The sequence below is a fragment of the Podarcis melisellensis genome (assembly GCF_964234715.1).
Source record: "Podarcis melisellensis genome assembly, chromosome: 12".
NCBI lineage: Eukaryota > Metazoa > Chordata > Lepidosauria > Squamata > Lacertidae > Podarcis > Podarcis melisellensis.
This window is the reverse complement of record NC_138544.1, coordinates 58,737,033-58,763,153: the sequence shown is the minus strand read 5'-3', so window position 1 is coordinate 58,763,153 and position 26,121 is coordinate 58,737,033. Positions and strand designations below refer to the sequence as shown.

At 46.3% G+C, this 26,121-nt stretch overlaps 2 protein-coding genes across 2 annotated transcripts; both read left to right on the top strand.

The window, feature by feature from the left end:
* Positions 1 to 195: 195 nt before the first annotated feature.
* On the top strand, positions 196 to 2,989 carry LOC309380833 (titin-like; the record flags this gene model as incomplete). The annotated part of the gene is made up of 1 exon (XM_081930930.1): positions 196 to 2,989. A coding segment is annotated over one exon (1,128 nt), but the record flags the coding sequence as incomplete, so codon positions are not given.
* A 12,571-nt stretch (positions 2,990 to 15,560) lies between these two features.
* Positions 15,561 to 25,057, top strand: LOC309380859 (verrucotoxin subunit beta-like; the record flags this gene model as incomplete). The annotated part of the gene is given in 5 exon segments (XM_081930953.1): positions 15,561 to 16,593; positions 18,976 to 19,108; positions 21,064 to 22,145; positions 22,147 to 22,878; positions 24,992 to 25,057. Coding segments are annotated over 4 exon segments (1,977 nt in total). The 5' UTR covers positions 15,561 to 16,593; positions 18,976 to 19,011.
* Between the last annotated feature and the right edge of the window lie 1,064 nt (positions 25,058 to 26,121).

The window sequence follows — 26,121 nt, the reverse complement described above, 5'->3', positions numbered from 1 at the left end:
TCTAGGACCAATCAGACTGCTGCCATTTGGATCCTATTGTTCTAGGACCAATCAGACTGTTGCAGTTTGGATCCTATTCAATTCAGTACATAACAGCTATCAGCAGAGAGCTCAGGTTCTGTGACTGTAATTCAGACCAGAGTTTCTTGCTCTGTGTGCGTATTTGGGTGAAGGTGGCTGTGGAAACATTTGTATCTGCGTGGGATAGAAACCATCTCCTCCCAGAATAAACTGCAAGAGGTAGTGCTTAACCACCAGAATGAATTTGTTGTCTCATTTACATTCACCTCTTTACATGATAAGGAACCATTTTTAACCAGCTTACAACACTTTCTTCAGAAACGATCAGCAGATCCTACAGGAGTCCAGAATGCAGCTGAGGAGCGGAATGCTTGGTTTGAGCAAAAAGACATACAGAGAAAAGCTCGGAAAGCTGCCACGTCCATTGTTGATTTTGCCCAAGTCAATGAATCCAATGGGAAGACCCAGTTTCTCGTGGCTTCTGTCCCAGATCAGGACAACCCAGGAGCTACCATTTACCTCTATGAAGATTGGGAGATGGTCAACAGCAACTTTGAGCTGCCCTCAAAACCTCTCCCTCCCCTGGTTGGCCGAATTGGACATGACCATGTGCAGCTGACATTTCAACCCACAGAGTATGGGAGGGCTGCAATCTCCAGCTATCAGGTAGAATACAAGATTACAGGAGAAGAAAATTGGAGGACTGTGAATACTGAGGACAGTCAGGAGACATTCCAAGTGAGAGGGTTGAGCGCAAACACAGAATACCAGTTCCGATACACCGCTAGGAGCAAACCAGGACTTAGTGAGACTAGTGATTTGAGTAGATCTGTAAAGACACTTCCTACCAGCCCTCCCGGGGAACTGAGAGTGATAATCGCAGAGTCTTCCAAAATCAGTATAGCCTGGGAGAGCCCAAAGGTCATTGGCCAGGGAGCTGTTATAAAGGAATACAAAGTGGACTACAGTGAAGAGGCTGGAGAGGCAAAAAGCAAGGACAAAGATGAATGGGCTGAAAAAAGAACAGGGAAGAAAACAGAGTTCTGTGAGATGGTTGGTCTGAAGCCCCAGACACCCTACAGATTCAGAGTCTCAGCCATGTGTGCCGGTGGGGCTGAGAGTGAGCCCAGCAAAGAAATTGAGGTTTCCACATCATTGGAAGGAGACGAGAGCAGAGCAGCTTGTCAATACCTCCAAGACAGAGGAGAGCAGAAGCTGTATGATCAAATCGTAGAAAAAAAGTCCTCTGTATCAGGCAAAATTAGGAAATGGATGGCATCTGTTGTAAACTGTCTTAAATAAGGGGGTCGTGTATAGCTTTTCAGGCACCCTTTGTTTGCTTTTGGCTATCAGCAGAGAGCTCATGTTCTGTGAGTGTAATTCAGACCAGAGTCTCTTGCTCTCTGTGCGTATTTGGGTGAAAACATTTGCAGCTGTCGTGAGGTGAGCTTATCCACATTTCATTTGCCCAGCCAGTTTCGCTCGGGGAAACTTGATCTTTAGTGCTGAATCAGAACTAACAGCAATCGGGTTTTCCGTGGAATGCCATTTGTTGTGATTTAGCACTAAAGAGCAGGCTGGGGGAAAGCAGTGGGGGAAAGGCAAAATTGCTTGGAACTGTGCCTGGAAAGTGTGAGATGAAAACTGCTTGGAACCATGCTTCCCAGGCACAGAACAGACAGAAGTGTGAAGGAGCCCTTTGTTGCTGCAGACAAAATGCTTCCCAGTCATTGTTCCTACCATCTTATTGTCTAACTGGTGCTGGGTGAAATGCTGTTCTCTCCAGGGATTTGTATTATCTCCGATGACTGCCAATAATAATAATAATAATAATAATAATAATAAGGAAAGTGAATGGGGCCTCATGCGGAAGTGCTGCTTCTGACCACCCCATAAATCTCCCTGCCCTAGCAGTCTTTGGAACGTGATTGGAAACTTGGGGTGTTGCAGGAATGCTCTTGACAGGAGCTGCTTATGGCCCCTTTGTCCTAGCAAGCTTTTGACCTGCCTGATTATCTCTCTCCCATTCTTCCTTATCCATAGAATCTTAGAATTGCAGAGTTGGAAGAGACCCTGAGGGTCATCTAGTCCAACGCCTGCAATGCAGGAACTCAACTAAAGCATCCATGACAGATGGCCAGCCAACCTCTGCTTAAAAACCTTCAATGAAGGAGAGTCCACAACCTTCAGAGACAGCCTCTTCCACAGTCAAACTACTCTTACCATCGGAAAGTTCTTCCTAATATCTAGTCAGAGCTCCTTTCTGGTAACTTGAATCCATGGGTCTGGTTCCTACCCTCTGGAGCCCTTCAGATATGAAGATGTTTCTCCTGTCTCCTCTTAGTCTCCTCTTCTCCAGGCTAAACATACCCGGCTCCCTCAACCGTTCCTCATAAGGCTGGGTTTCCAGAGTATATTTTCAACTGGCGACTGAGTGGAATCTCTGTGTGTGTGATTACTTGTAATATTGTTTCTTTCATTTCCTTATTGCTAGCCATCTAGATGTCTTTTTGAAGATCCAGTAGGATATAATTTCTTTTTGTAAACACTTAACCCTGGATATATCTGTATTTTGGGGGAGAATATTCTATTGCTCTCTGTACCAGCAGTGCCAAAGAGGCTCCCTACCAAGGAATTCCTGGAGCTGAAGCAGAAATCCAGTCTGAAGGATCCATGCCTAGAAGACATATTCACCAGCAGGCGACTAGGGCATGACCAGATCACCTCTGCTGGCTGACAACAAGGTCAGACCAGATCCTGCCTCTTTCCCTGCACTGGGAGCCTGCTGAGAAACTCGACTGCCAGAGATGTCTTGTGCACTTTGCATTTTGAACCCTGCACGCTGTAACCACAACTGTCCACTAATTTCTCCCATGTTTGGGGAGTCATGTTTTACTGCTCCTTGCCTGCTTCCTGCAGCTGTGCCATGAAACAGCCTCTAAATAAAAGCTACTCTGTTCTTTAAGAATGGTCTCATCCATGTCTCCTGAGCAGGGCCTGCGCAAGACATTTTGCTACCTGAGGCGAATTACAAGATGGCATCCGTTCCTCATACAGAAGTCGGACCAGCAGTTGGACCTTAACCCAGCCTGAGTGCTGAGAGAGTGTCTCCACCACACCTAAGGCAGCACGAGATTTTAGTAGGGCCAGGAGGACATGCTGGGTAGCAGAGCTGGGCACCACATTCAGCTGAAGCCTAAATCCTTTCCCTTGTTTTTTATAATTAAGGTTTTATTCAGACTTTTCATATTGCATTTCATTGAAAAGAAAACTGATCTAAAGAAGAAGAGAAAGAGGTGCAAAGTCCTCTCTGACAGGTAGATCTTAACTCTTAACCCGCACAGAAGGGGGTGGAGCCTCCCAACTCTCACCTGGGAGCTTCTCTTTCTTCTCTCAGCTTCCCACCTTGGAAGATCCTTACTTCCCTGCCTCTCACACAGGGTCCTTCACCAACAAAAGTGGCTGCAGGTTATCAAAGCCAAAAAGGAGGAAGCTGTGGTCCATTTGAGCAATCAATCTGTGGTATGTTTTGAAATTACAGTGTATTATTAAATAAGACAGAAAGCAGAAGGGATTGTACACAGAGAGAGAGAGAGAGCAAGCTTGTTCTCTGAATGCCGATCCTTATCTAGCTAACAGCAGAAATATTAGCAGATTTGGGTGGGTAGCAGGAACCCCCAGGTTTGAAGAAGCACAACATGCACACATCCCACCACCTTTCAGGAAAAAATATTTCCCAGGGGAGACTAACCAGCCCAAAGTCCAGTGGCCCAGGGAGGCTGAGTCACTGCTGGGGAAGAAATGGAAAAGTGGGTGGGAAGAGGAATGGAATGGAGTGTCCTGGGAAAGGATGCCAAGTGGGAAGATCTCAGGTGGGCTTCTAAGAGAGTTCAGCTGAACGGGGACACATAGGGTCTGCAACTCATCTCTATGGAAGTTTAGAAGCTACTGAAAGGTCCAGGAGAACTAAGACTACCATATTCCTCCTCCAAGCCTTAGCCAACCAGCAGTGACCTTATCTGACCATGCCAAGTCTGAGTCAGAAACCAATTTGAAATGAATCTTCCATATTTTTCCATGTATAAGACGACCCCTATTTTTTGAGCCCAAAATTAAGAAATTAATATTTTAAACATTCCATGTATAAAATGACCCCCAATTTCAAACTTTAAAAATTTGGGGGGAAATATAGTCTTATACATGAAAAAAATACGGTATATAATCCAGTGCACTCTATTTATGTTGGGAACTAAACAGCCACAACTCACTCAAAAATCTTAGCCCCAAAACTGTACAGTAACAGTGGCATGGCAGAGGTGACGGGGTGGGAAGCATCAATTGTGCCATTCTGGGGGTGGGCACCATGCTCAAGTTAGGGCGGGGTGAAGTGGCACTGGCAAGCCACCCCCTGCTCCCCACCTTGCCTGGAGGAGACCACTTCTGCTCCCATCCTGTAGCACCCTGCTTGTGGTTAACGCTTAGCTGGAATGAAATATTCAACGCAGCAACAGAGAAATTAAAATAATAATTTATTTGTCAGACAAATAAATGAGAGGCTCAGTGGTATATGGTTACCAAGCTCTGGCCTGGCCTCCTGCCATTCTGGCCAGCACTTATATTCCCTTAATCCAGCCCCCTTTGCTCCTCCTTGGGCTGCCTCTGTTCAATCAGCCTGGTTGGATTTCCTATTGGCTGATTGCTATAACTAATCACAAAAAGATACACCCATTTCCTTCTATCCTTATAAGGGAGACAAAGAGCTATATATATGACATATAAGTAATAATATATCTTACATGGAATCTTAATTACCAGCTCACCTCTTGCCCTATTGCCTTCTAAAACAAATGGTTAATCTTACATTTTTATCTTCAAGGATCTTGAGTTAATCATCATTGAAAGATCTCCTTCATTTGAGGGTCTTTTAAACAAATGCCTGACAACTATATATCAGAAGTGTTCGATGGCGTCTCCTGTCTGGCAAGGGGGGGCTAGGCTCATTTGCCCCTCTGGTCTCCTACAGCAATATGACTCTATGAATCTAGCATTTCTTAAATCCTTTGCATAATTACATTTAAGCCAATATATTTAAGCTAATATATTTCATACATTATCATAGGTAGCCTTTTAAAAAAATAAAACCTTTGTAAAATAAAAAGGAAGGAACTCAGTAAAGGGGGGGGGCTTGTTCAGGAGGAAAACATTGCCAAGGTTCCTCTGCCTGGCATGAAACATTTGAAAATCTAAGCCCATTTAATTTAGGAACCTGATCAAGATATAAGCCAATATAAGTCTTGATTAAAAATGCAGTCTATATTCAGATGCCACATTCCCCCCTTTCAAGCTCAAGGACCTTGCTTACCAAGCGTCCTTGATAGCTTGATCTTCATCATATTCCTGAGGTAAAGCTCTGTATAGGGCCATGATATGAGGTAGAGTTTCATTCGAAATCATCTTGCTAATTGTACTTCTAAAACATGAGATGATACATGGCACCATACATAAAACCATTATTACTACCGTCAAGAAAAACAAGCAAGACAATAATATCCCTTTGAGTCCCGCAACATTAGGTAACCAATTGGTGAGCCATCCCATATCCCATCCTTCCCATGTTTATACTTGGACATGTGCTATATTCTCCATCTTTGTAGCCAACACACGGATTGCCTCACCATTATCAGAAATGTTAAAGCAACAGGCATTCCCTGTCAAGTTCAAGACTCCACATAGGCCTCCCTGCCTGGCAAGTACATAATCCATTCCCATTTTCAGCTGCATAATGGCGGCTCTACTTTCATCCAACTGTTGTGCAATAAGTCTCAAACTCTGGGCCGTTGCATTGGTTACAAGTTCCACTACTGCTTGCAATCGAATTATTCTATTTAGATTATAAATAGGATCCCGTGCCCCTTGTATGAGCTCACCAGGATTCCAGGAGGCAGGATCATAATAGGCTATAATGCGCTCTGGCGGCCAATCATCAGTACCGCTCCAACTTTGGGTACTTCCTCCTGCTATACGAGAAATATCAGCATTCCTTCGTGTTCGCTTAGCTGAACTAGTGGGCATAATCCACATTGGTGGTAATACCCATCCCAGGAAACAAGTCCCACTCCATTTGGAAGGGAGTTTCTTGTATGCCCATTCTCCACATATCCACCACAACCATCGGGTCTGAGGTTTTTGGTATGTGGAGTACAGAAGGCGAAAATATCAAAAGAGGTAGAGAGTTCACAGTGCAGTATGTTAGATTGCCTTTTTCTGTCACAGTTATGTTCCATACCACTTTCCATGCATAAATAAAAGGAGGTGCACAGGGCAAGGTATTCCGAGTTCGATACGTAGTACCGTTTGCCCAGGTTTGACTATTCTTAATATAATCCCAAGTATAGTGGCAATGAGAAGAGCCTATCATGGTAGGGTCAGCTGCATCTGATGATTTATGCACACAGATTTCCCCTTGCACAGGTATAACTCGTATTGGTTTAGTTGAGTTCCAACCGGGGAAATTCTGTACTTCTGTTTGGTGTGGCATTTCGCTTACCATACCAATGGCACTTAATGGTATTGGTAATAAGGGCATACCTCCCTCTGAATCATCTGGCCCAAGAGAGCAAACAAGGCAATTAGTCCTATTTGCAACATTGGCTATCATCTCAGCTAAGCCTACCCACATATTGTGGTCATGGCGGAATCCATATTTAGCAAATTTGGTCAGATTCATGGACCCTTCCCCTTCCCAAGGGATCAGGATTAATAATAAAATCATGTTGATGTCTAGCATATGCATTCCTTCCACAAAAGATTACCTTATTGTGATAGCAAATAATTATTAGTCCCAATATAATTCCCCCAGTGACAGAAATGAGGAACCACCAAGACCAAAACATATATCCCAAGGATCCCCAATGTGTAATATCTCTGATAATTGTTCCACAAGGGGGCAGTCAATCAATTGTATAAGAGAATCTTCCCGTTCACAATTGCTGGTTTAGACGCTCCTCAAGCTTCAGGCGTGCGCAGGTCAGCCAGCTTCCAGGTTGTGGCTGCAGCAGGCCGGTCGTCTAATGTTGCCCGTGACCTAACCCGTTCCCGGTAGGGCTAGATACAGGGGTTTTTGGAGAGAGTCAGTTTTAAAGGATTAGAGGGGTCACCTTTGCATGTCCAACTGCCTTCAGACTTCTTTAAACGAGAGTGATGAATCCAGGGGGTCACCTCAGCTACCTTCACCGCTGTTAGAATAGAGAGCAGGACGGTGTAAGGTCCACGCCACTTAGGTGCAAGTGGATCACGTTTCCACTCTTTCACCCATATGCTATGCCAGTCTGGAGCTGATGAATCGGCTTGGCAATGCTGCACGGCGTGTGCTTGAGGGCCCACCTGTTAAGATAAAAAAACAAACAAACACGGGAGAGAGACAAAAACACGGGAGAGATTGCACTTGTCCCTGTGTCACATGGTCTCCTATTTGTTTGAGGTCAGTTGGAATATCCTGAACAAAGGAGGGCGGCCTCCCATACAGGAGCTCAAAAGGTGACAACTTAAGTCTTTTTGTGGGTGCGCACCGAACACGAAACAGTGTTATGGGTCAGCAAGCACATGGGGATATTAAAGCAGCCTGTGCTTTTCCTTTGCAGGCTTGGCACAGCCCGGCCTGGTCCCTGGGGTGCAGGGCCGTAAGAGATGGAGGCAGGCTGGGCCCTCTCCCTCCTGGGTGAAGCACCTGCCGGAAGCCTCGTGGCAATCATCCCCCCCCCGGGGGCACACGCAACAGACACTGGGGCCAACGGAGCGTGGTGGGTTAGGGTGGCAAATGCCTCTCTGAGCTCCGCAGAAAAGCTGAACTTGCACCAGAGCCGCCTCTGACCCACATAATGGGCTATTGCCAGCTTGTATTTTAGGGAGCTGGTTTCTTGTTTTCAGCCTTGCAGCAGCAGTACCCGACTGCACACACTTAATGTGATCTCACAACAATCCTAGGAGGTAGGCCATGGTTATTCCCATTGTAGAAGAGAGGAGAAACGGAGTGATATAATGCCAGCAGTAGTATAAATATGTCCCCATACATGCACCATACAAATAAAGAGTGGACACATAGTCCTACAGATACAACCGACCCTTTGAGGGTGACCAAACTGTTGATGCGGCCCCCCGATGAATTTGAGTTTGACACCCCTGCTTTAGACATATTAGTGGGCTTCTGGCATGCCCTGCAGATGCCTTGCACAAGCGTCTGGCGGTAGGTAGTAAGCCTGGCCAGGTGAATTGCATTGTTTGGATCCCAATTAGGATCTTCCAAGGGAAAGTTGTCCTGGAGATGATGGTCAATATTATAAATATTTCCCACTCTGGCCTGCTCACGCAAATATATCTGTGCCTTTTCAATTATGTCTCTCCTTTCCTCAGTGGTGAAAAGAGTATTCAGGAGCTGGCGACAATCTGTCCAAATAGGACTATTACTATTGAGGTCACCAAGTCCATCATAGCCTGAGGTTTTTCTGCGAAAGATGGGGTGTTTTCCAATTCATCAGATCTGTAGTTGTGAATGGAATACATTGCAGGGTCGAAGTTCGAGGTGGCCGTGGTCCAGGTTGCCCATTAACCAGCACAGGCTCCTCAAGTGCATCAAATACTCTTCTAAGAGGGGCTACTACGTGACCTTTTTCTTCACTTTGCTCTAGGGGCCTCAAATCATAGGGGATGGTATTTGTCCCAAGGCGTTCTTTTAGCAGCTTTATACGCCTGGCTGTATTGCTTGCTGACCGATTAAGGTCTCCCTGTAACTTCTGTAATAATTCTCTAGGACTTGGATGTACAGGGGTTTGGGGTAGGCAATCAGTTGTTCCACTAAAAGAGACTGTAGATGGAGTTCTACTGGGACTCACAGGTGGAATAACCACTTCTGCTTGGGCTTCATTATAGGACTCCAATGCCTCCTGAAGATATTTATCATAATCTATCAAGGAATCAAGCTCTGTGACTCCACCCCCATTATTCGTTCCACTTTCTTGCCTTGGGGTTACAACTGGTGGAGGGTTTGAATTAGGCTCCCTTCGATGTGGAGCATAGGGGGGAGGTGGAAGCACCTCTTCCTCTGGTCCCTCAAAAATGGGTTTGAGTTTATTTGGCAAGATTCCTTTCCTAGCTTCGGCTTTTACAGCCAATAATTTGCATCGTTGGACTTTGCATTCCCTTATCCATGGAGGATTTTTTTTTATTTAATGTGCTCAGCCAGGAATCTATATATGAAAATTGTTCTGGGCACCCTCCAGTTTCTTTGGTGATGTTAGACCAAAGTTTGCTTACTAAATTTATATCAAAGGTTCCCTGGGATGGCCATCCAGTACTTTGTTTTGGCTACCCTAATTCACATAACGTTCTCAAGCGCTCTGGCGTCATTTTGACTCCATATGCCCCTGAGAAGGCTTTCTTAAAATTATTTAACATACATTCAAGAGGTGTATTTCCCCCTTTGAACCCCCAACTCCCATTGTATGGCCCTGTGAAGTATCCACTCAGTCACTCACACACACGCCTTACTGGGAAACGAAGTAGTACTCACTCCACACTTAGGTCAGCTACACAATGTACTTTCTCACACATGCAATGCACTAGATACTTCAACCACACTCTACCTCCCAATCTTCCCTTTTCCCTACACCAGATCACCATCTGATGTACCCAGCCACCTAGCGTACTCAGTTCCCCTTTACTGAGACGCAGAAGTTTGATCAGGACTTCTCTTCCTCCCAATTAATTGGAGGGCCAAAACCCCTTAGTGCACTTACCCTTAGCTGGTTGCCTGTTTATTTCTCTGGTCCCCCCCGGTCCGTCGCCGTCAGTGGGCAGGGTATCAGACAGACGAGACTTCTGCGTTCCCCCTGGAAAAATTTACCAGTGCGCGCTGGGAAGCAGTTTAGAGATCCTCTCTCTTGTACCCTGTCCAATAGGGCGAAGGGGCTGCGTTCCAGCAGGCCACTTATCCGAGTCGCAGGCACCATAAAATGTAGCACCCTGCTTGTGGTTAACGCTTAGCTGGAATGAAATATTCAACGCAGCAACAGAGAAATTAAAATAATAATTTATTTGTCAGACAAATAAATGAGAGGCTCAGTGGTATATGGTTACCAAGCTCTGGCCTGGCCTCCTGCCATTCTGGCCAGCACTTATATTCCCTTAATCCAGCCCCCTTTGCTCCTCCTTGGGCTGCCTCTGTTCAATCAGCCTGGTTGGATTTCCTATTGGCTGATTGCTATAACTAATCACAAAAAGATACACCCATTTCCTTCTATCCTTATAAGGGAGACAAAGAGCTATATATATGACATATAAGTAATAATATATCTTACATGGAATCTTAATTACCAGCTCACCTCTTGCCCTATTGCCTTCTAAAACAAATGGTTAATCTTACATTTTTATCTTCAAGGATCTTGAGTTAATCATCATTGAAAGATCTCCTTCATTTGAGGGTCTTTTAAACAAATGCCTGACAACTATATATCAGAAGTGTTCGATGGCGTCTCCTGTCTGGCAAGGGGGGGCTAGGCTCATTTGCCCCTCTGGTCTCCTACAGCAATATGACTCTATGAATCTAGCATTTCTTAAATCCTTTGCATAATTACATTTAAGCCAATATATTTAAGCTAATATATTTCATACATTATCATAGGTAGCCTTTTAAAAAAATAAAACCTTTGTAAAATAAAAAGGAAGGAACTCAGTAAAGGGGGGGGGCTTGTTCAGGAGGAAAACATTGCCAAGGTTCCTCTGCCTGGCATGAAACATTTGAAAATCTAAGCCCATTTAATTTAGGAACCTGATCAAGATATAAGCCAATATAAGTCTTGATTAAAAATGCAGTCTATATTCAGATGCCACAATCCCACCTCATGCACTGCCACTGCTGAAGAAAATGTGTGACTGGTGGACATCTGGAAGCATCCCTTGTGTCCAAGGACTTTGTTCAGAATAGCCTCACAACTGCCACATTTAGGGAAACCAGGAAGACTCCTTCTAATGGGGAACCAGGCAGCTCCTTCCTAGGCCTCCACAGATATTCCTGTGATGCTCCATGTGAACGGACAACCCTAACCGTTGCAAAAGGAGACGCTTCATTTACAGTTTGCAAAACGGACGACTTCCTCTTTCAGACCCTTGCTCCACGTTAGACCCTCTGAACGCCTGTGACCATCACCACCCCTTTCAGATTCAGATTCAGAATAACTCGGCCGCAGAGGCCACATCCCCTTTCCAGTGTGCCTTGTACAATAATGAAAATAAATACCTTTGCAAAATCTGCTCAGATGAGGAAGAAAAACGAGAGGTTCCAGGAACCGGTCCTCCAGATAAGCATTTCATGGAAACCTGCTTCTTTCTCCAGAGCTGATACAGGCTTCATCCTACAATTCAGAGCAACAGAAATGTCTGGAGGGACCTTAAGATCATAACATTTAAAATATCCACTATGTGTCAGTCCCGCAATGTAATATGTGCCTGTAATACGACTGCCCTTGTTATTTTGCATTAACCAAAAGAGAGGCCTTGGGGAAACTACTGTGGCCAAGCAGAGCCCCACCGGGACACTGTGGCCTTGTCCAAACTTCCACTTGTCTTGTGCTTTCCAGGCACAGGTCCGAGCGGTTTTGCCCTTGCCCCGCTGCTTTCCCCGGGGAAATCCCTTCTCTACCACTGGATCGTTAAGAAATGTCAGTCGGGTTTCCTGCAGATTGACATTTGTTCAAATTCAGCAGTAAACAGCAGGTTTTCCCAGATAAAGCAGCAAAGCAAAATGAATAACGACTCGGTCCTCTGCCTAGAAAGTGTGCTTGAGCCTGTTACCAGGAAATTGGAAGGGGGACGAGAGACCTACCAAATGTAGCAATTCCCTGATACAGGAAATGTCTCTATGTACTGGTTCAATGGGGAAACTTTAGAAATTCATATAAAATCACTCCAGTGACACATTTACACCATTCCAATGTTGTTCTACTCAGAAGGAAAATGGCTATCAGAGGAGAATCTGATGGGTAGGGGCAGCCATAATTCCTGAAACGTGAGACCACGTACCCAGCAGGCCCCACTGCCTGGGTGATAATTTCTGGCATCCTGGTAGTCATTCCAAGAACAATTGCAAACCCAACCTCAGAGGATTGGGGTCTCATTCAAGACAATGGTGTGCTGAACTTGGCTGGGAAAACTGAAAATGTACCGTAAATACTTTTGTTTCACCAAAAGATTGGCAGGTGAAGGTCAGGTGAGGGACAGGGCAAGCCTGGTACTCAGGTTTCTGCCAGAAGACCCCTCCCAATTCAGGACATAGTCATGACAAATGTATGATGTTCTATTGGAAACTGTGGGAAATTTATTTTAAAAAGTGGAGCCATCCTTTGTTTGGGGCTTCCCTCTGCTTCTTCTGAGGCATCTAATCATAAGCCTGCATTTTTATCAAAGCTTATATATTCCAATCAGGGCCTGTATATTTTAAAATGAGCTTAAAAAGATTTTCAAATGTTTCATGCCAGGCAAAAGACCAGCTGCCTAAAAGGCCTTGGCAATGTTTTCCTCCTAAACAAGGGGCCCCCTGATTTACAGCAGAAGAATAAACAATTCTCAAAGTCGTAAAAGGGGGAATTACAGGCTGAGAGCGAGGACACTGATCCTACATGTTACAGAAGATAAAAAAGGCTGAGAAAACGCAATTAGGAATGGGCAAATAGTAAAATGATACCATGGGCCTCCCATTAAAACTTGAGCTGTATCTTCCTAAGGTTAAAATGTTGGGAAGAGCTAATGGGAGAAGCATCTAGCTGGCTGGGAAAGGAGGGGTGAAAGGAGGGGTGTAAACTGAAGAGGCTTCTTTTGAAGCTGTTTTTTACTGAGTTCCTTTTTTACTTTACAAAGGTTTAATTCTTTTAAAAGGCTACCTATGATAATGTATGAAATATATTAGCTTAAATATATTGGCTTAAATGTAATTATGCAAAGGATTTAAGAAATGCTAGATTCTTATTTCATATAGCTGTAACTATCCTGAAATTAAGTCAGCCACCAGCCTAGCCCCCCTGCCAGACAGGAGACGCCATCGAGCACTCCTGATATATAGTTGTCAGGCATTTGTTTAGAAACCTTCAATGAAGGAGATCTTTCAATGTTGATGTGAACTCAAGATCCTTGACATCTGTTGAAGATAAAAATTTAAGATTAACCATTTGTTTTAGAAGGCAATAGGGCAAGGAGGGCAAGAGGTGAACTGGTAATTAAGATTCCTTGTTGAGACACATGTAAGATATATTACTACTTATTTGTCATTTATAGATGTAACAATATATAGCTCTTTGTGTTCCATATAAGGACAGAAGGAAGTGGGTGTATCTATTGTGATTGGTTCTAGCAAACAACCAATAGGAATTTCAACCAGGCTGATTGGACAGAGGCAGCCACAGGAGGAGCAAAGGGGGCTGGATTAAGGGAATATAAGTGCTGGCCAGAATGGCAGGAGGCCAGGCCAGAGCTTGGTAACCATATACCACTGTGCCTCTCATTTATTTGTCTGACAAATAAATTATTATTTTAATTTCTCTATTGCTGCGTTGAATATTTCATTCCAGCTAAGCGTTAACCACAAGCAGGGTGCTACACTTCCATGTGGTAGTTTGAAGTCTTGTTGCAACCATAAAGATCAGGCCTCCTGTTTTGCTTCAGTCTCCTGGCTGGAGTCTCTTGCTTGTGACCCCCAACCTGAACCTATGGGAGCCACGGTCAGGCGATTGTGGGTGCTCCAAGGACTCCCTTATACAGGCCCCAAATTTCACTCAGCCATTTTTTTACCACAAGAAGCCACTGGGAGGCCAGGCTGGGGGGCCTGGTTTTAAATCAACCCCTAACAGAATCCCTTGCAAGGCCTTCTCTTATCACTTCACGAGGCGTCAGGCCTTGAAGAAAATACATTGCTCACTGGGGACTCTTGGCCTCCCCTCCAACATTTCTCCCATGGAAACAGAATTTGCTTCAGGAAAGGAAAGGCTGAAACCGGACCTGCTAGGCCCCTCGGTTATTATTTCTGAATTGAGGGAATGAATTTGGATACTTTTTAGCGTTCTCTCTCCTCTTATATTGAGGGGCCCATTAATGGCCCCCCCGTGTCCCCTGAGGGAAGGCAGAGCTGGTCACGAAGGGGAGAGAAGAGCCCCACACAATGCTCTGGCACAGCCAGACCTCCAACAGATTTTAAAATATATATTATATATCTAATAATGCCAGATCATCCTGGAGCCAGAGGAAAGCCAAGGCCGGATCTGAGGATCCACCACAGCTCACAAATCTATTTAAGGGGGAGAAACGGGGCTTGGTTGCCCCATATCCTCCTGTGCTGACTCGGGAGCCTGTACAATGGGAGAGGGGTGCAGGCAGCAAATGGGGGGCGACCCCCGTTAGAACCGCAATATCCACCTTGTGGTGGGCATTGTGCCCGAGGCCAAGTCAGCAGAGTTCAGGGTGAAGTGAGCAGTGGGGGGCATCCCCCCCCAGGAGGGTCCCCTCTGCCCTCCCCACCCTCTGCAGGCCAAATCCTGCCACTGTTCTTCATAAGGCCATGGCCAGGCGGGAGCATCCCCTCAGCCTCCTCTTCTCTCCCCTCAGCCTGGGGCCACACGACAGGCAATGCGCCCCCAGGCTCCATTTTGTGAGGCCAGCATGGTGGGGGAAACAGCCTCCCTCCGCTTGCCAGGAAGGGCCACTTTGGGGAGTGGGCTTGGGGGTTCCCGACTCCTCTGTGGAAGCCCCTCTGGAAAAGCCTTCCCCCACAGGGCAGCCATTTTGGTGCAGCATCAATTCAGCCCCACAGTTCTGATGCGTGAAATGGCAACCGGAGCCAAGAGGGCGCTGAGGGGGGCAGGAATACATGCCCCAAATAGGCCGAGGTTTCCTCCTCCTGTCCCTTGATGACAGTGACATTAAGTCCCTTCACCCAGAGCTTTTCAGCTTCATAAAAAGGGTGCTAGTCAGGGATTTGAGAGATTGCACGAAACGCTCAGAAGGGATATTATGAAAAGCGAATGGCAGCATATCTCCTTCCCCATCGCTTTTCCAGGCCCAAAATCCCAGGAGTTAGGGAGTGGTGCTCTTGAGTTTTGTGCAAACGCTGCAGGATGGACAGAAATCGCAGAACAAATATTGTTAACCTAGAAGCTGACTGTGCAAGTTTCTCTCCCCCTCTCAGAAGCAAAAGGAGTGAATTGCCCTAAGCAGTTTGAGGACTGGTTCTGAGGAGAATTTTAGACGCTTTCCCCTCAGAAACAGCTAGGATTTTCCCGCTCTTTTTCTTGAGGCCACCCAGTGGCGTAGCATGGGGGGTGTAGGGGGGGCGGCCACACCGGGTGCAACATCTGGGGGTTAGGGAAATCCACGGGTTAGGGGGCGCAGATCCACGGGTTAGGGGGCGCAAATTACTTGCCTTGCCCCGGGTGCTGATAACCCACGCTACGCCACTGGCCGGTTCAAAATGTTTTCCTCCAGAGCAGCATCGGAAAAGCCTTTGGCCAGTCAAATAAATAAGATTTGTGAGGGGAGTTCATCATGAGGAGTATGAAAAGGTGCCTTTCCCTGGGGCAGGCGTGGGGGATTTTTGGTGCAAAAGATGTTGCCAAACTACAACTCCCACCGGCCCCAGCTAGCCTGGCCAAAGCGCCTGGTGGTGGGAGTTGTAGTTCAGCAGCCTCAGGAGGGGACGGCCCCATCACATTTATACCGGGAGGCATTTCTAAGGAAGGGCAAACTCCTGTCAGCTCTTCCACCCTCTGAATACACAGAATTTCCTCCTTCATCTGTGAGGGGTTGGAAGGGTTCCCTCAGAGCATGGCCCTGCTGCCCCCACAGTGCATAAAAATGAAAGATAATATTTATTGCGGTTGTTGTTTGTACACCGCCCTTCACCCAAACATCTCAGGGCCCTCCTGCAGGGTCGACTGCTTTTGCTCCAGAAGGCTTCATCTCTCCTAATCTCATATAAATTGAGGCTGATTGTGGCTCAGTGTCGAGGGAAACCTTCCTCTACCGCCAAGAGCCCCCATATCTGAGGCCAAGATGGAGGCCCTGCTGACAACCTCTTTCCCAAAAGCCCCGGGGGGAGAACAGATCCCCCGTGATGTCGATCCCTGCTGTATGAAGCCAATCGGCTTCCATGGATCCATTTTGGGTCCAGATACCAGGAAAGGGAGGGTTGTGCAACTAAGGACCTTGATTCTGCATGGATCCGACTTGTGGGGAGGCCGCAGGAGGGGTTGGACTGGATGGCCCATGGTGTCCCTTCCAACTCTATGATGCTCTGTTTAAAAGCCTTTTTGGAGTGAAAAGTGGAAACGGGTTCCACCATCTCGCAACTTCCTTCTCCTCCTGAAAGTGATGTTTTTCTCCTTGCACTTTGTCACTCCCAAATAGATAAAAGGAGAAGTGGCCTCTGTGCCTGAAGCAGACTTGTGCTTTAAGAGGGGACCAATGCAAGTCGAGACAAACTCAAGCAAGAGAGCCACTTGTGGACAAAGGGAGAGTCATCCGATTTCCACGTTTCTGGTAAGACGTGTTTGCACATTAGAAGTCGTCACGGCTTCTTTTGTTGTCAAAGGCTTCTTTTGCATGGCTGCTGCAAACCGTTCCAGCTGGCATATTGCAGAGGGGACTTGGTGACGGGGCTCTTGCGCTGATGATGCCCTCGCCTCCTGCTCTCTGGCTCTTTGGAAAGGCCACGAATCCATCCTGATATGGAGCAAAGGAATGAAGGCTGCAGCGCAAGGCTCTCCCGGGCTTTGGGGAGGGACATGAGGGACCCCTGCCCTGACTCAGGATATGGCACCTTCCTAAGATGCTGAGCACCTTTGCCACTACCTGTTGCTTCCTTGCAGGAGGGATGGGGCAGGCGGCTGTGGACCATCTGGGCTATTGCATCCTGGACATTTCTGTGTGTTCCCTTGGTTTGTTTTACCAGTCTCTATCAATTAATGAGAAAGTATTTCAGTCATTGATGGCATCCCCCATTGTTTATTCTTCTCTACTCTCTGCCCCTTTCTCATATTTTAAGACTGCCACATGTGTGAGATTGCTCTTAATCCTCACAATTTGGGGGAGACCTGCATCAGATCTCTTTCTCTCCCTCTCTGCCCTACCTTTCCTTTTGCCTCATCTTGGGGGAAAGCTGGGGGTGTCAAGAGAAACTGAGGGATCTTCAAAGGGTTGGCACCCTGCCCACTTTCTGCAAGCACAATCAGAGCATAGGTGGAACTCAGCTCCAACTCCACTTCTGCTGTCTCACACCTTTGGTTTCCCCCACTCTGTAGAGGAGGAATCTTCCCTCCTTGCAAACTGATGGAATGAAATAACTTCTGCCCAGGAAGAGAGGCTGAGAGCAGGTGGCAAATTGCAGAACCCATTTCCTTGGCAGATCTGTTGTGCTGCTGAAATGTGTACTGCCATGAACTCTGTTTAATTGCGGTGATGAAAGTAGGCATTAAAGTTTATTTTATTTTTCTAATCTAGCAAGAATCAAACTTCCTAAGTGAATACAAAAATGTCGATCATAAACAAGGTTAATATAGAATACATTAAAAAATCATAATGAATATACAATACATACAAGACAGCAGGACATACATTGAACATGTAGACAAGGTTTATAGTGATTGCAGCTAAAGGCAGCAAGATTGAAATCTCCTTAGCAGATTATGTGAGCACAGGCAAAGTCTTGGCAGTTAACTAGGGTTTGTGTTTGTTGACTTGGGCAGAAAGAGATGCTCATCCAATTTGCAGATGACACTGAACTGGGAAGGGTAGTTAATGCTGAAGAAGAGAGAATCAATATTCAATATGACTGTAACAGACTAAAGAACTGGGGCAAGACTAACAACACTGATTTCAATGGGCATAAAATGTTAGTTTCTGCACTTAGAAGTAATAAACGGGTGCACAAATATAAGATGGGGACACCTGGCTTGCTGGCAGTATATGTAGAAAGGATCTAGGGGTCTTAGTAGACCACAAGCTTAAAATGAGTCAGCAGTGAGATGCAGCAGTTTAAAAAAAAAAACCCTAATGCAATCCTAGGCTGCATCAACAGAAGTCTAGCGTCCAGATGAAGGGAAGTAGTAGTCCCACTCTCTTCTGCCTTGGTCAGACCTCACCTGGAATACTGTGTCCAGTTCTGGGCACCACAATTTAAGAAGGATGTTGATAAGCTGGAAGGTGGTTAGGATGACCTTCCCTGGTAGAACATCACAGGCATCTCTGTGGTGGGATGAACAGCTGGGTGCTGGAGGCACCTAATGCCCCATCAGGTGTGGTCCTGGTCTCCTTGAATGTGGGGTAAGGATACTACTCTGAAGGAAGCCCTCCTTGGATATCTAAATTTCTACGAAAAGGGAAAGAAATAGGAGCACACATGAGCAGCCTTGTCTTGTAAGCTTGGCCTAGGAATCCTGTCCAAGCAGAGCCCCCATTGGCACATGATCCCTTTGCCCAGTTTCAGGGTGATTTCTCCTCCCAGTGCAATTCTGTGTGACACAGTCCCCTTTGTTCAGGGATCACAGGATAGAGTTTTCAGCTGCTACAGGGGGCTGTGGATGGGAGGGAAGCAAGAAGATCAGTTGCACAAGCTACCTTCCACACAGTGGCGTAGCGTGGGTTGTCAGCACCCAGGGCAAGGCAAGTAATTTGCGCCCCCTAACCCGTGGATTTGCGCCCCCTAACCCCCAGATATTGCTCCCAGTGCGGCTGGCCCCCCCTGCACCCCCCACACTACGCCACTGCTTCCACATGTGCAACTACTGCATACAAACGTCTAATCTCCCCCCACCCCCGATGAGACATTACCTTCCCCCCCCTTTTTGGCCTTCCTCTTTTCCCCACACGCTTTGCATGCCGAATAATCTTTCCAGAGTCCTTCACACCTCTTCTTTCTTGCAGGGAGGTGAAGGCAGGAGAGCAACCTGGACCTGAGCCATGGACAGATCAGACAACCCGGTTAAAATACCAGCCCTGGGCCGCCCATTCCAGCTGGGGATGCTGTACGACTGTCGTAAAGATGCCCTCATCCCAGGTAGAGCTGGTGCAAGGAAGAGCTTATACTGAAAAGCAAAAATTACTCATATCAGGATTAGCAGTCGGCCCAAACAGTGCAGTTTCAGTGCTAAATATGCTCCTCAAATTCATTTTCAACATCCCTTACTGTCTGCTTCCACTTCTTTTGCCTGTGTTTGTGTTCCTTTATGTTCTCTGCATTTGGACAAGACTTCCATTTATTAAAAAGAAGGTTCTTTGCCTCCTATAGCTTCTTTGCTCCTTAACCTTGCTGGCATCGTCTTGGCCCAAATAATCATCATCATCATCTGCCAATAAAGATTCAGCAGGTGTGTTCTGTTTCAATTTTTTAAAACTTGCTGAAAACCTTTCTACTCCACCAGGCCTATGCAGACCATTAAGAATACATCTTTCCACAATTATTACTGTAGGTAAAAAAATAAGACTTTTATTCAGCCAGAACCTGCCAGAACTCAGTTCCGGCACCTCTCAGGTTGGCACCATTGCATTATAAGAGAACAAGGGAAGCATTCATGGAGAGTTCTGGCATCTTTTTTTCTTGAAAAATACCACATTAAACATAAAAAAACTTCCCTAAACAGGGCTGCCTTCAGATGTCTTCTATAGGTTGTCTAGTTACTTTTCTCCTTGGCTCAGGGGGTCACATAACTCCACACCCTCCAACATTTCTCTGATGAAAATAGGGATGTCCTAAGCCTAAGGGAAAGCGGAACATTCAGGGATCAAATCAGAAACCGGAATGGCTTCTGTAAATCCGAGACTGTCGCTGGAAAATTGGGACACCTGGAGGGACTGTAATCCTTTGTGGTGTTCCTGTACCAATAATTTAACAACTTTCACCACTGTAACTGTGATGTGTGCCGGCGTGGTTGCTCAAGAGCGAACAGGCAAGACTCCCACTGGTCTTTTCAAAGCTTTATTCTCTATCCAAAGCATTCACTGTGCAGAGCGTCTCAATTGCATGTCTGCTCAGTCGCTAGCAGCATCTGGGAGTGGGCGGTCCTTAAACTTTCCCCAGCAGAGCAGTCTTTTGAACCCCATCCTACGCGCAGAGAGGGCGTGGGCAAAGGGAGACCTTCCTCCCCCTCGCTTTGCTCAGGCTCGGTGTTGCGGCTCTCTCTAGCATCCTCCGAGCCCTGCATCTCTTCCCCACTGGAGGCATGAAGAGCTGCTATTCACGATCTTTGGAGGCTCCCTGTAACACAGCTGCTCTCGCCTCTGAGCTGATGGCCGTTCCCTGACAGTAACTAAGCCAAGTTTTACTCCCTGTGTTTTCTGACTGCTGTATGGAAAAGGACATGAATCTGACCTTTGGAAAGTTTTTAAGTAAACCATTATGAACTTACCAAAGATGTGGTCTTTTTCAATGCCGGGTGGGGGGGACGACACTATTTTGGAAGGAACTCACAAGCACATATTTTAAAGGTCTGACAGCCTAAATTTCCACACTTTGCTTTGCTGCATATTTTGTGATTTTAAATCTGCTGGAGTTCTCTAACCAAAGTGTTTTGCCCCGACTTGGATCTTGGCCCCCAGGGAATTCTCATCCCCCCGCCCCGTGCCAGTCAACAACTAGCACCAACTCTCTATGGCCTCAAGCAGGAGATGATCACAGCCCTAAATGGTGGTGATTGAATCTTATCCCTGCTGCTGAGCCAGTGCCCACCCCCTTTCTGAGGCCTGTACAACAGACGCTCATGAAATGTTCACATTTGTTCCACTATTATATCTGGTCAAATATTTTCTCTGCCTTTTGCAAAGTTTTACAAAACTGCACAAACCTCTTTCGTTGGAGATGACAGTGGGACAAAATTCATGAGTGCAGACATTGTGGGCAATGATAGCTCTATTTTATCTCCTTGTTTCTCTGTACAACCTTAGGCATTAGGCTAATTGTGTTCTACATTTGTGTGAGCATACTCAAGCCTTGCATATTTCTCTGCTTTATCCCAGGAATCACCCTTTGGGACCACAACTCGCTTCAGAAGGACTTGTGTATCAAACCGCAACCCAAGGCTGAATATGAAATCATTGCATCTGACTCCATCGATGATAAGGCCTCTTCCCTCAATGTCTCACCATCACTCAAGGCCAGTTTTTTGGTGGGATTGGTTGAAGTGGGTGGATCAGCCAAGTTCCTTCAAGACACCAAGAAGTCCATGAAACAGGCCAGAGTCACTCTGCAGTACAAAGCTACCACCAAGTATTCACAGCTGACCATGAGCCATTTGGGAATCAGAAATATCACTTATCCAGCTGTTTTTGAGCATGGCACAGCCACCCATGTTGTCACTGCCATCTTGTATGGAGCCCAGGCTTTCTTTGTGTTTGACCGAAATGTCTCTTCTTCTGAGTCTGTGCAAGATATACAAGGAAGCCTCCACGCTGCAATCAACTTGATTAAAGTCTCTGTCAAAGGGGAAGCATCTGTTGAGATGGAGGAGAAGGAGAAAGCCCAAACGGAGAATTTCAGCTGCAAGTTCTATGGGGATTTTTCTTTGGAAAGTAATCCGGTGACTTTTCAAGATGCCATGAAAGTCTACAGAGATCTGCCCCAAAAGCTCGGGGAGGATGGAGAGAAGGCTGTGCCTGTCAGAGTTTGGCTGTACCCACTGACCAAGCTAGATTCCAGAGCAGCTAAGATGGTGCGTGAGATCAGCTTAACACTGATCTTTGATGCTCAAACTGTCTTGGAGAATCTGAATGAAATCAACATGCGATGCAATGATCTGGCTATGAATCCTGCTGCTGAAAACTTCCCAGAATTAAAGAAGAAAATCAAGAGATTCAAGGATCTGTGCAAGCAGCACAGGCAGACTTTCCAGAAACACCTGGCAGAAATCTTGCCTTTGATCCGGGGAGGAGAGAAAGAGGAAAGAGTTTTGGCGGACATCTTAACATCCATAAATCACTCACCCTTTAATGACCAAAGACTCAATGCATTTTTGGACACCAAGGAACAAGAGATAAATATGGTCAAGTCTTACCTTGATATCCTGAGTGGGATAGAAACCATCTCCTCTCAGAATAAACTGCCTTGTGGCTTCTGTCCCAGATCAGAACAACCCAGGTGCTTCCATTTACCTCTATGAAGATGGGGAGATGGTCAACAGCAACTTCGAGCTGCCCTCAAAACCTTACCCTCCACTGATTGGCCAAATTGGACATGAGAGTGTGCAGCTGACATTTCAACCAGCTGAGTATGGGAGGGCTTCAATTTCTAGCTATCGGGTAGAATACAAGATTGCAGGAGAAGAAAATTGGAAGACTGTGAATACTGAGGACAGTCAGGAGACATTCCAAGTGAGAGGGTTGAGCGCAAACATAGAATACCAGTTCCGATACAGCGCTAGGAGCAAACCAGGACTTAGTGAGACCAGCAATGTGAGCAAATCTGTACAGACACTTCCTGCCAGCCCTCCTGGGGAACTGAGAGTGATAATTGCAGAGTCTTCCAAAATCAGTATAGCCTGGGAGAGCCCAAAGATCATTGGCCAGGGAGCTGTTATAAAGGAATACAAAGTGGACTACAGTGAAGAGGCTGGAGAAGCAAAAAGCAAGGACAAAGATGAATGGGCTGAAAAAAGAACAGGGAAGAAAACAGAGTTCTGTGAGATGGATGGTCTGAAGCCGCAGACACCCTACAGATTCAGAGTCTCAGCCATGTGTGCCAGTGGAGCTGAGAGTGAGCCCAGCAAAGAGATTGAGGTTTCCACAACATTGGAAGGAGACGAGAGCAGAGCAGCTTGCCAATACCTCCAAGACATCGTTTGTCTCTATACCTCGTGTATAGCTTTTCAGGCACCCTTTGTTTGCTTTTGACTATCAGCAGAGAGCTCAGGTTCTGTGAGTGTAATTCGGACCAGAGTCTCTTGCTCTCTGTGCGTATTTGGGTGAAGGTGGCTGTGGAAACATTTGTACCTGTCGTGAGGTGAGCTTATCCACTTCTTCATTTGCCCGGCCAGTTTCGCTCAGGGAAACCTTTAGTGCTGAATCAGAACTAACAGCAATCGGGTTTTCCATGGGATGCCATTTGTTCTGATTTAGCACTAAAGAGCAGGCTGGGGGAGAGCAGTGGGGCAAAGGCAAAATTGCTTGGAGCTGTGCCTGGAAAGCGTGAGACGAGAGGAAAACTGCTTGGAACCATGCTTCCCAGGCACAGAACAGACAGAAGTGTGAACAAGCCCTTTGTTGCTGCAGACAAAATGCTTCCCAGTCATTGTTCCTACCAGCTTATTGTCTAATTGGTGTTGGGTGAAATGCTGTTCTCTCCAGGGATTTGTATTATCTCCGATGACTGCCAATAATAATAATAATCGGGAAAGTGAATGGGGCCTCATATGGAAGTGCTGCTTCTGACCACCCCAGTATAAAAACGTGCCCATAAATCTCCCTGCTCTAGCAGCCTTTGGAACGTGATTGGAAACTTGGGGTGTTGCAGGAATGCTCTTGACAGGAGCTGCTTATGGCCCCTTTGTCCTAGCAAGCTTTTGACCTTCCTGATTGATCTCTCTCCCATTCTTCCTTATCCATAGAATCTTAGAATTGTAGAGTTGGAAGAGACCCTGAGGGTCATCTAGTCCAACGCCTGCAATGCAGGAACTCAACTAAAGCATCCATGACAGATGGCCAGCCAACCTCTGCTTAAAAACCTTCAATGAAGGAGAGCCCACAACCTTCAGAGATAGTCTCTTCCACAGTCAAACTACTCTTACCATCGGAAAGTTCTCCCTAATATTTAGTCAGAGCTCCTTTCTGGTAACTTGAATCCATGGGTCTGGTTCCCACCCTCTGGAGCCCTTCAGATAGGAAGATGTTTCTCCTGTCTCCTCTTAGTCTCCTCTTCTCCAGGCTAAACATACCCGGCTCCCTCAACCGTTCCTCATAAGGCTGGGTTTCCAGAGTATATTTTCAACTGGCGACTGATTGGAATCTCTGTGGGTGTGATTACTTGTAATATTTTTTCTTTCATTTTCTTATTGCTAGCCATCTAGATGTCTTTTTGAAGATCCAGTAGGATATAATTTCTTTTTGAAAACATTTAACCCTGGATATATCTGCATTTTGGGGGAGAATATTCTATTGCTCTTTGTACCAGCAGTGCCAAAGAGGTTCCCTACCAAGGAATTCCTGGAGCTGAATCAGAAATCCAGTCTGAAGGATCCATGCCTAGAAGCCATATTCACCAGAAGGCGACTAGGGCATGACCAGATCACCTCTGCTGGCTGACAGCAAGGTCAGACCAGATCCCGCCTCTTTCCCTGCACTGAGAGATTGCTGAGAGACTTGACTGCCGGAGATGTCTTGTGCACTTTGCATTTTGAACCCTGCATGCTGTAACCACAACTGCCCACTGATTTCTCCCATGTTTGGGGAGTCATGTTTTACTGCTCTTTTCCTGCTTCCTGCAGCTGAAACAGTCTCTAAATAAAAGCTACTCTGTTCTTTAAGAATGGCCTCATCCATGTCTCCTGAGCAGGGCCTGCGCAAGACATTTTGCTACCTGAGGCGAATTACAAGATGGCATCCGTTCCTCATACAGAGGTTGGACCAGCAGTTGGACCTTAACCCAGCCTGAGTGCTGAGAGAGTGTCTCCACCACACCTGAGGCAGCACGAGATTTTAGTAGGGCCAGGAGGACATGCTGGGTAGCAGAGCTGTGCAACCCACTCAGTTGAAGCCCAAATCCTTACCGTTTTTTATAATTAAGGTTTTATTCAGACTTTTCATATTACATTTAATTGAAAAGCAAACTGATCTAAAGAAGAAGAGATAGAGAGGTGCAAAGTCCTCTCTGACAGGTAGATCTTAACTCTTATCCCACAGAGAAGGGGGTGGAGCCTCCCAACTCTCACCTGGGAGCTTCTCTTTCTTCTCCCAGCTTCCCACCTTGGAAGATCCTTACTTCCCTGCCTCTCACACAGGGTCCTTCACCAGCCAGCCATGAGCCCAAATCCTGAGCCAGTTCAGAGGGATCTGGGCTTGGGACAAGTTGGGTCGAGACAGCCCCAGATCAGGTCAGACCCCTCACTGCGATCCAGAACTGTCAGGTGGCCAATCTGATGGAAGCACCAGGCAAGCTTCTGTGGAAGAGTCTGCCTATAAACCTGCCTTACTCCAGAGAAGTCCTGGGGGTCATCTTTTCCAGGATTCTGACTGGCAACGGCTGCCTCATGCAGAGGTCTCTCAAGTCCTAGTCCCACACTCTAACCACTGCACCACACGGACTAAGATGGTTGGGAAATGGCTCCCCAGTCATGACTTAGCCAAATGGCTCAGTTTCAACCATTTATTCAGATTATTCTAAATCCAATTGCAAATGTATTCTGGTTCATAAATGCAGACATTTTGTGGTTTTCTAATATTCTGCTGAACTAGAATTGGTAATATGTGAGATTTCCCCCTGTCGTTATCAAGTCTGTCTCCTGTGGGTGTACTCCAGATTCATCGACTAGATTTAGCTAACACCCTGGGATCTCCATTGACAATCACAGCTGCAAAAATGGAATCTCCCCATTGTCTATATGCATGCTCTGAAAAGTAAGTGGAGGAATTTGCTGTTGGCCTGTTTCCCCCCACACATTGCCTCTCTTCTGGTATTCCCCCTCACAAGGCAAGCATCACGCAGCAGGGGAGTGTGTGTGTGTGTGTGTGTGTGTGTGTGTGTGACCCTGGCCCTCTGTTCAGGACAGGACCCCAATGGCAATCTGGGAGACTGGATTCAAATGAAAACCAGTTTGTAGCATTTGACAGCTGATCACCTCTAGGATTGGTCCTGCAGTGACATCTGGCAGTGGTGGGAGGAACTGCAGCTATTGAATCTGGATCCATGGCAAAGTTTGCAATAGTCTTCTAGTGAAATGGAAACAGAGACTGTGTTTTGCAGAAGGTTGGTCCATTTTGGGGGCAGAACAATCTCCAGCTGCAGAAGGGAATTCTTGGCAGGGCAAAAGAGATCAAGCTGCTCTTCCTTTGAAAGTCAGCAGGTAACATGCACACGCCAAATGAGTT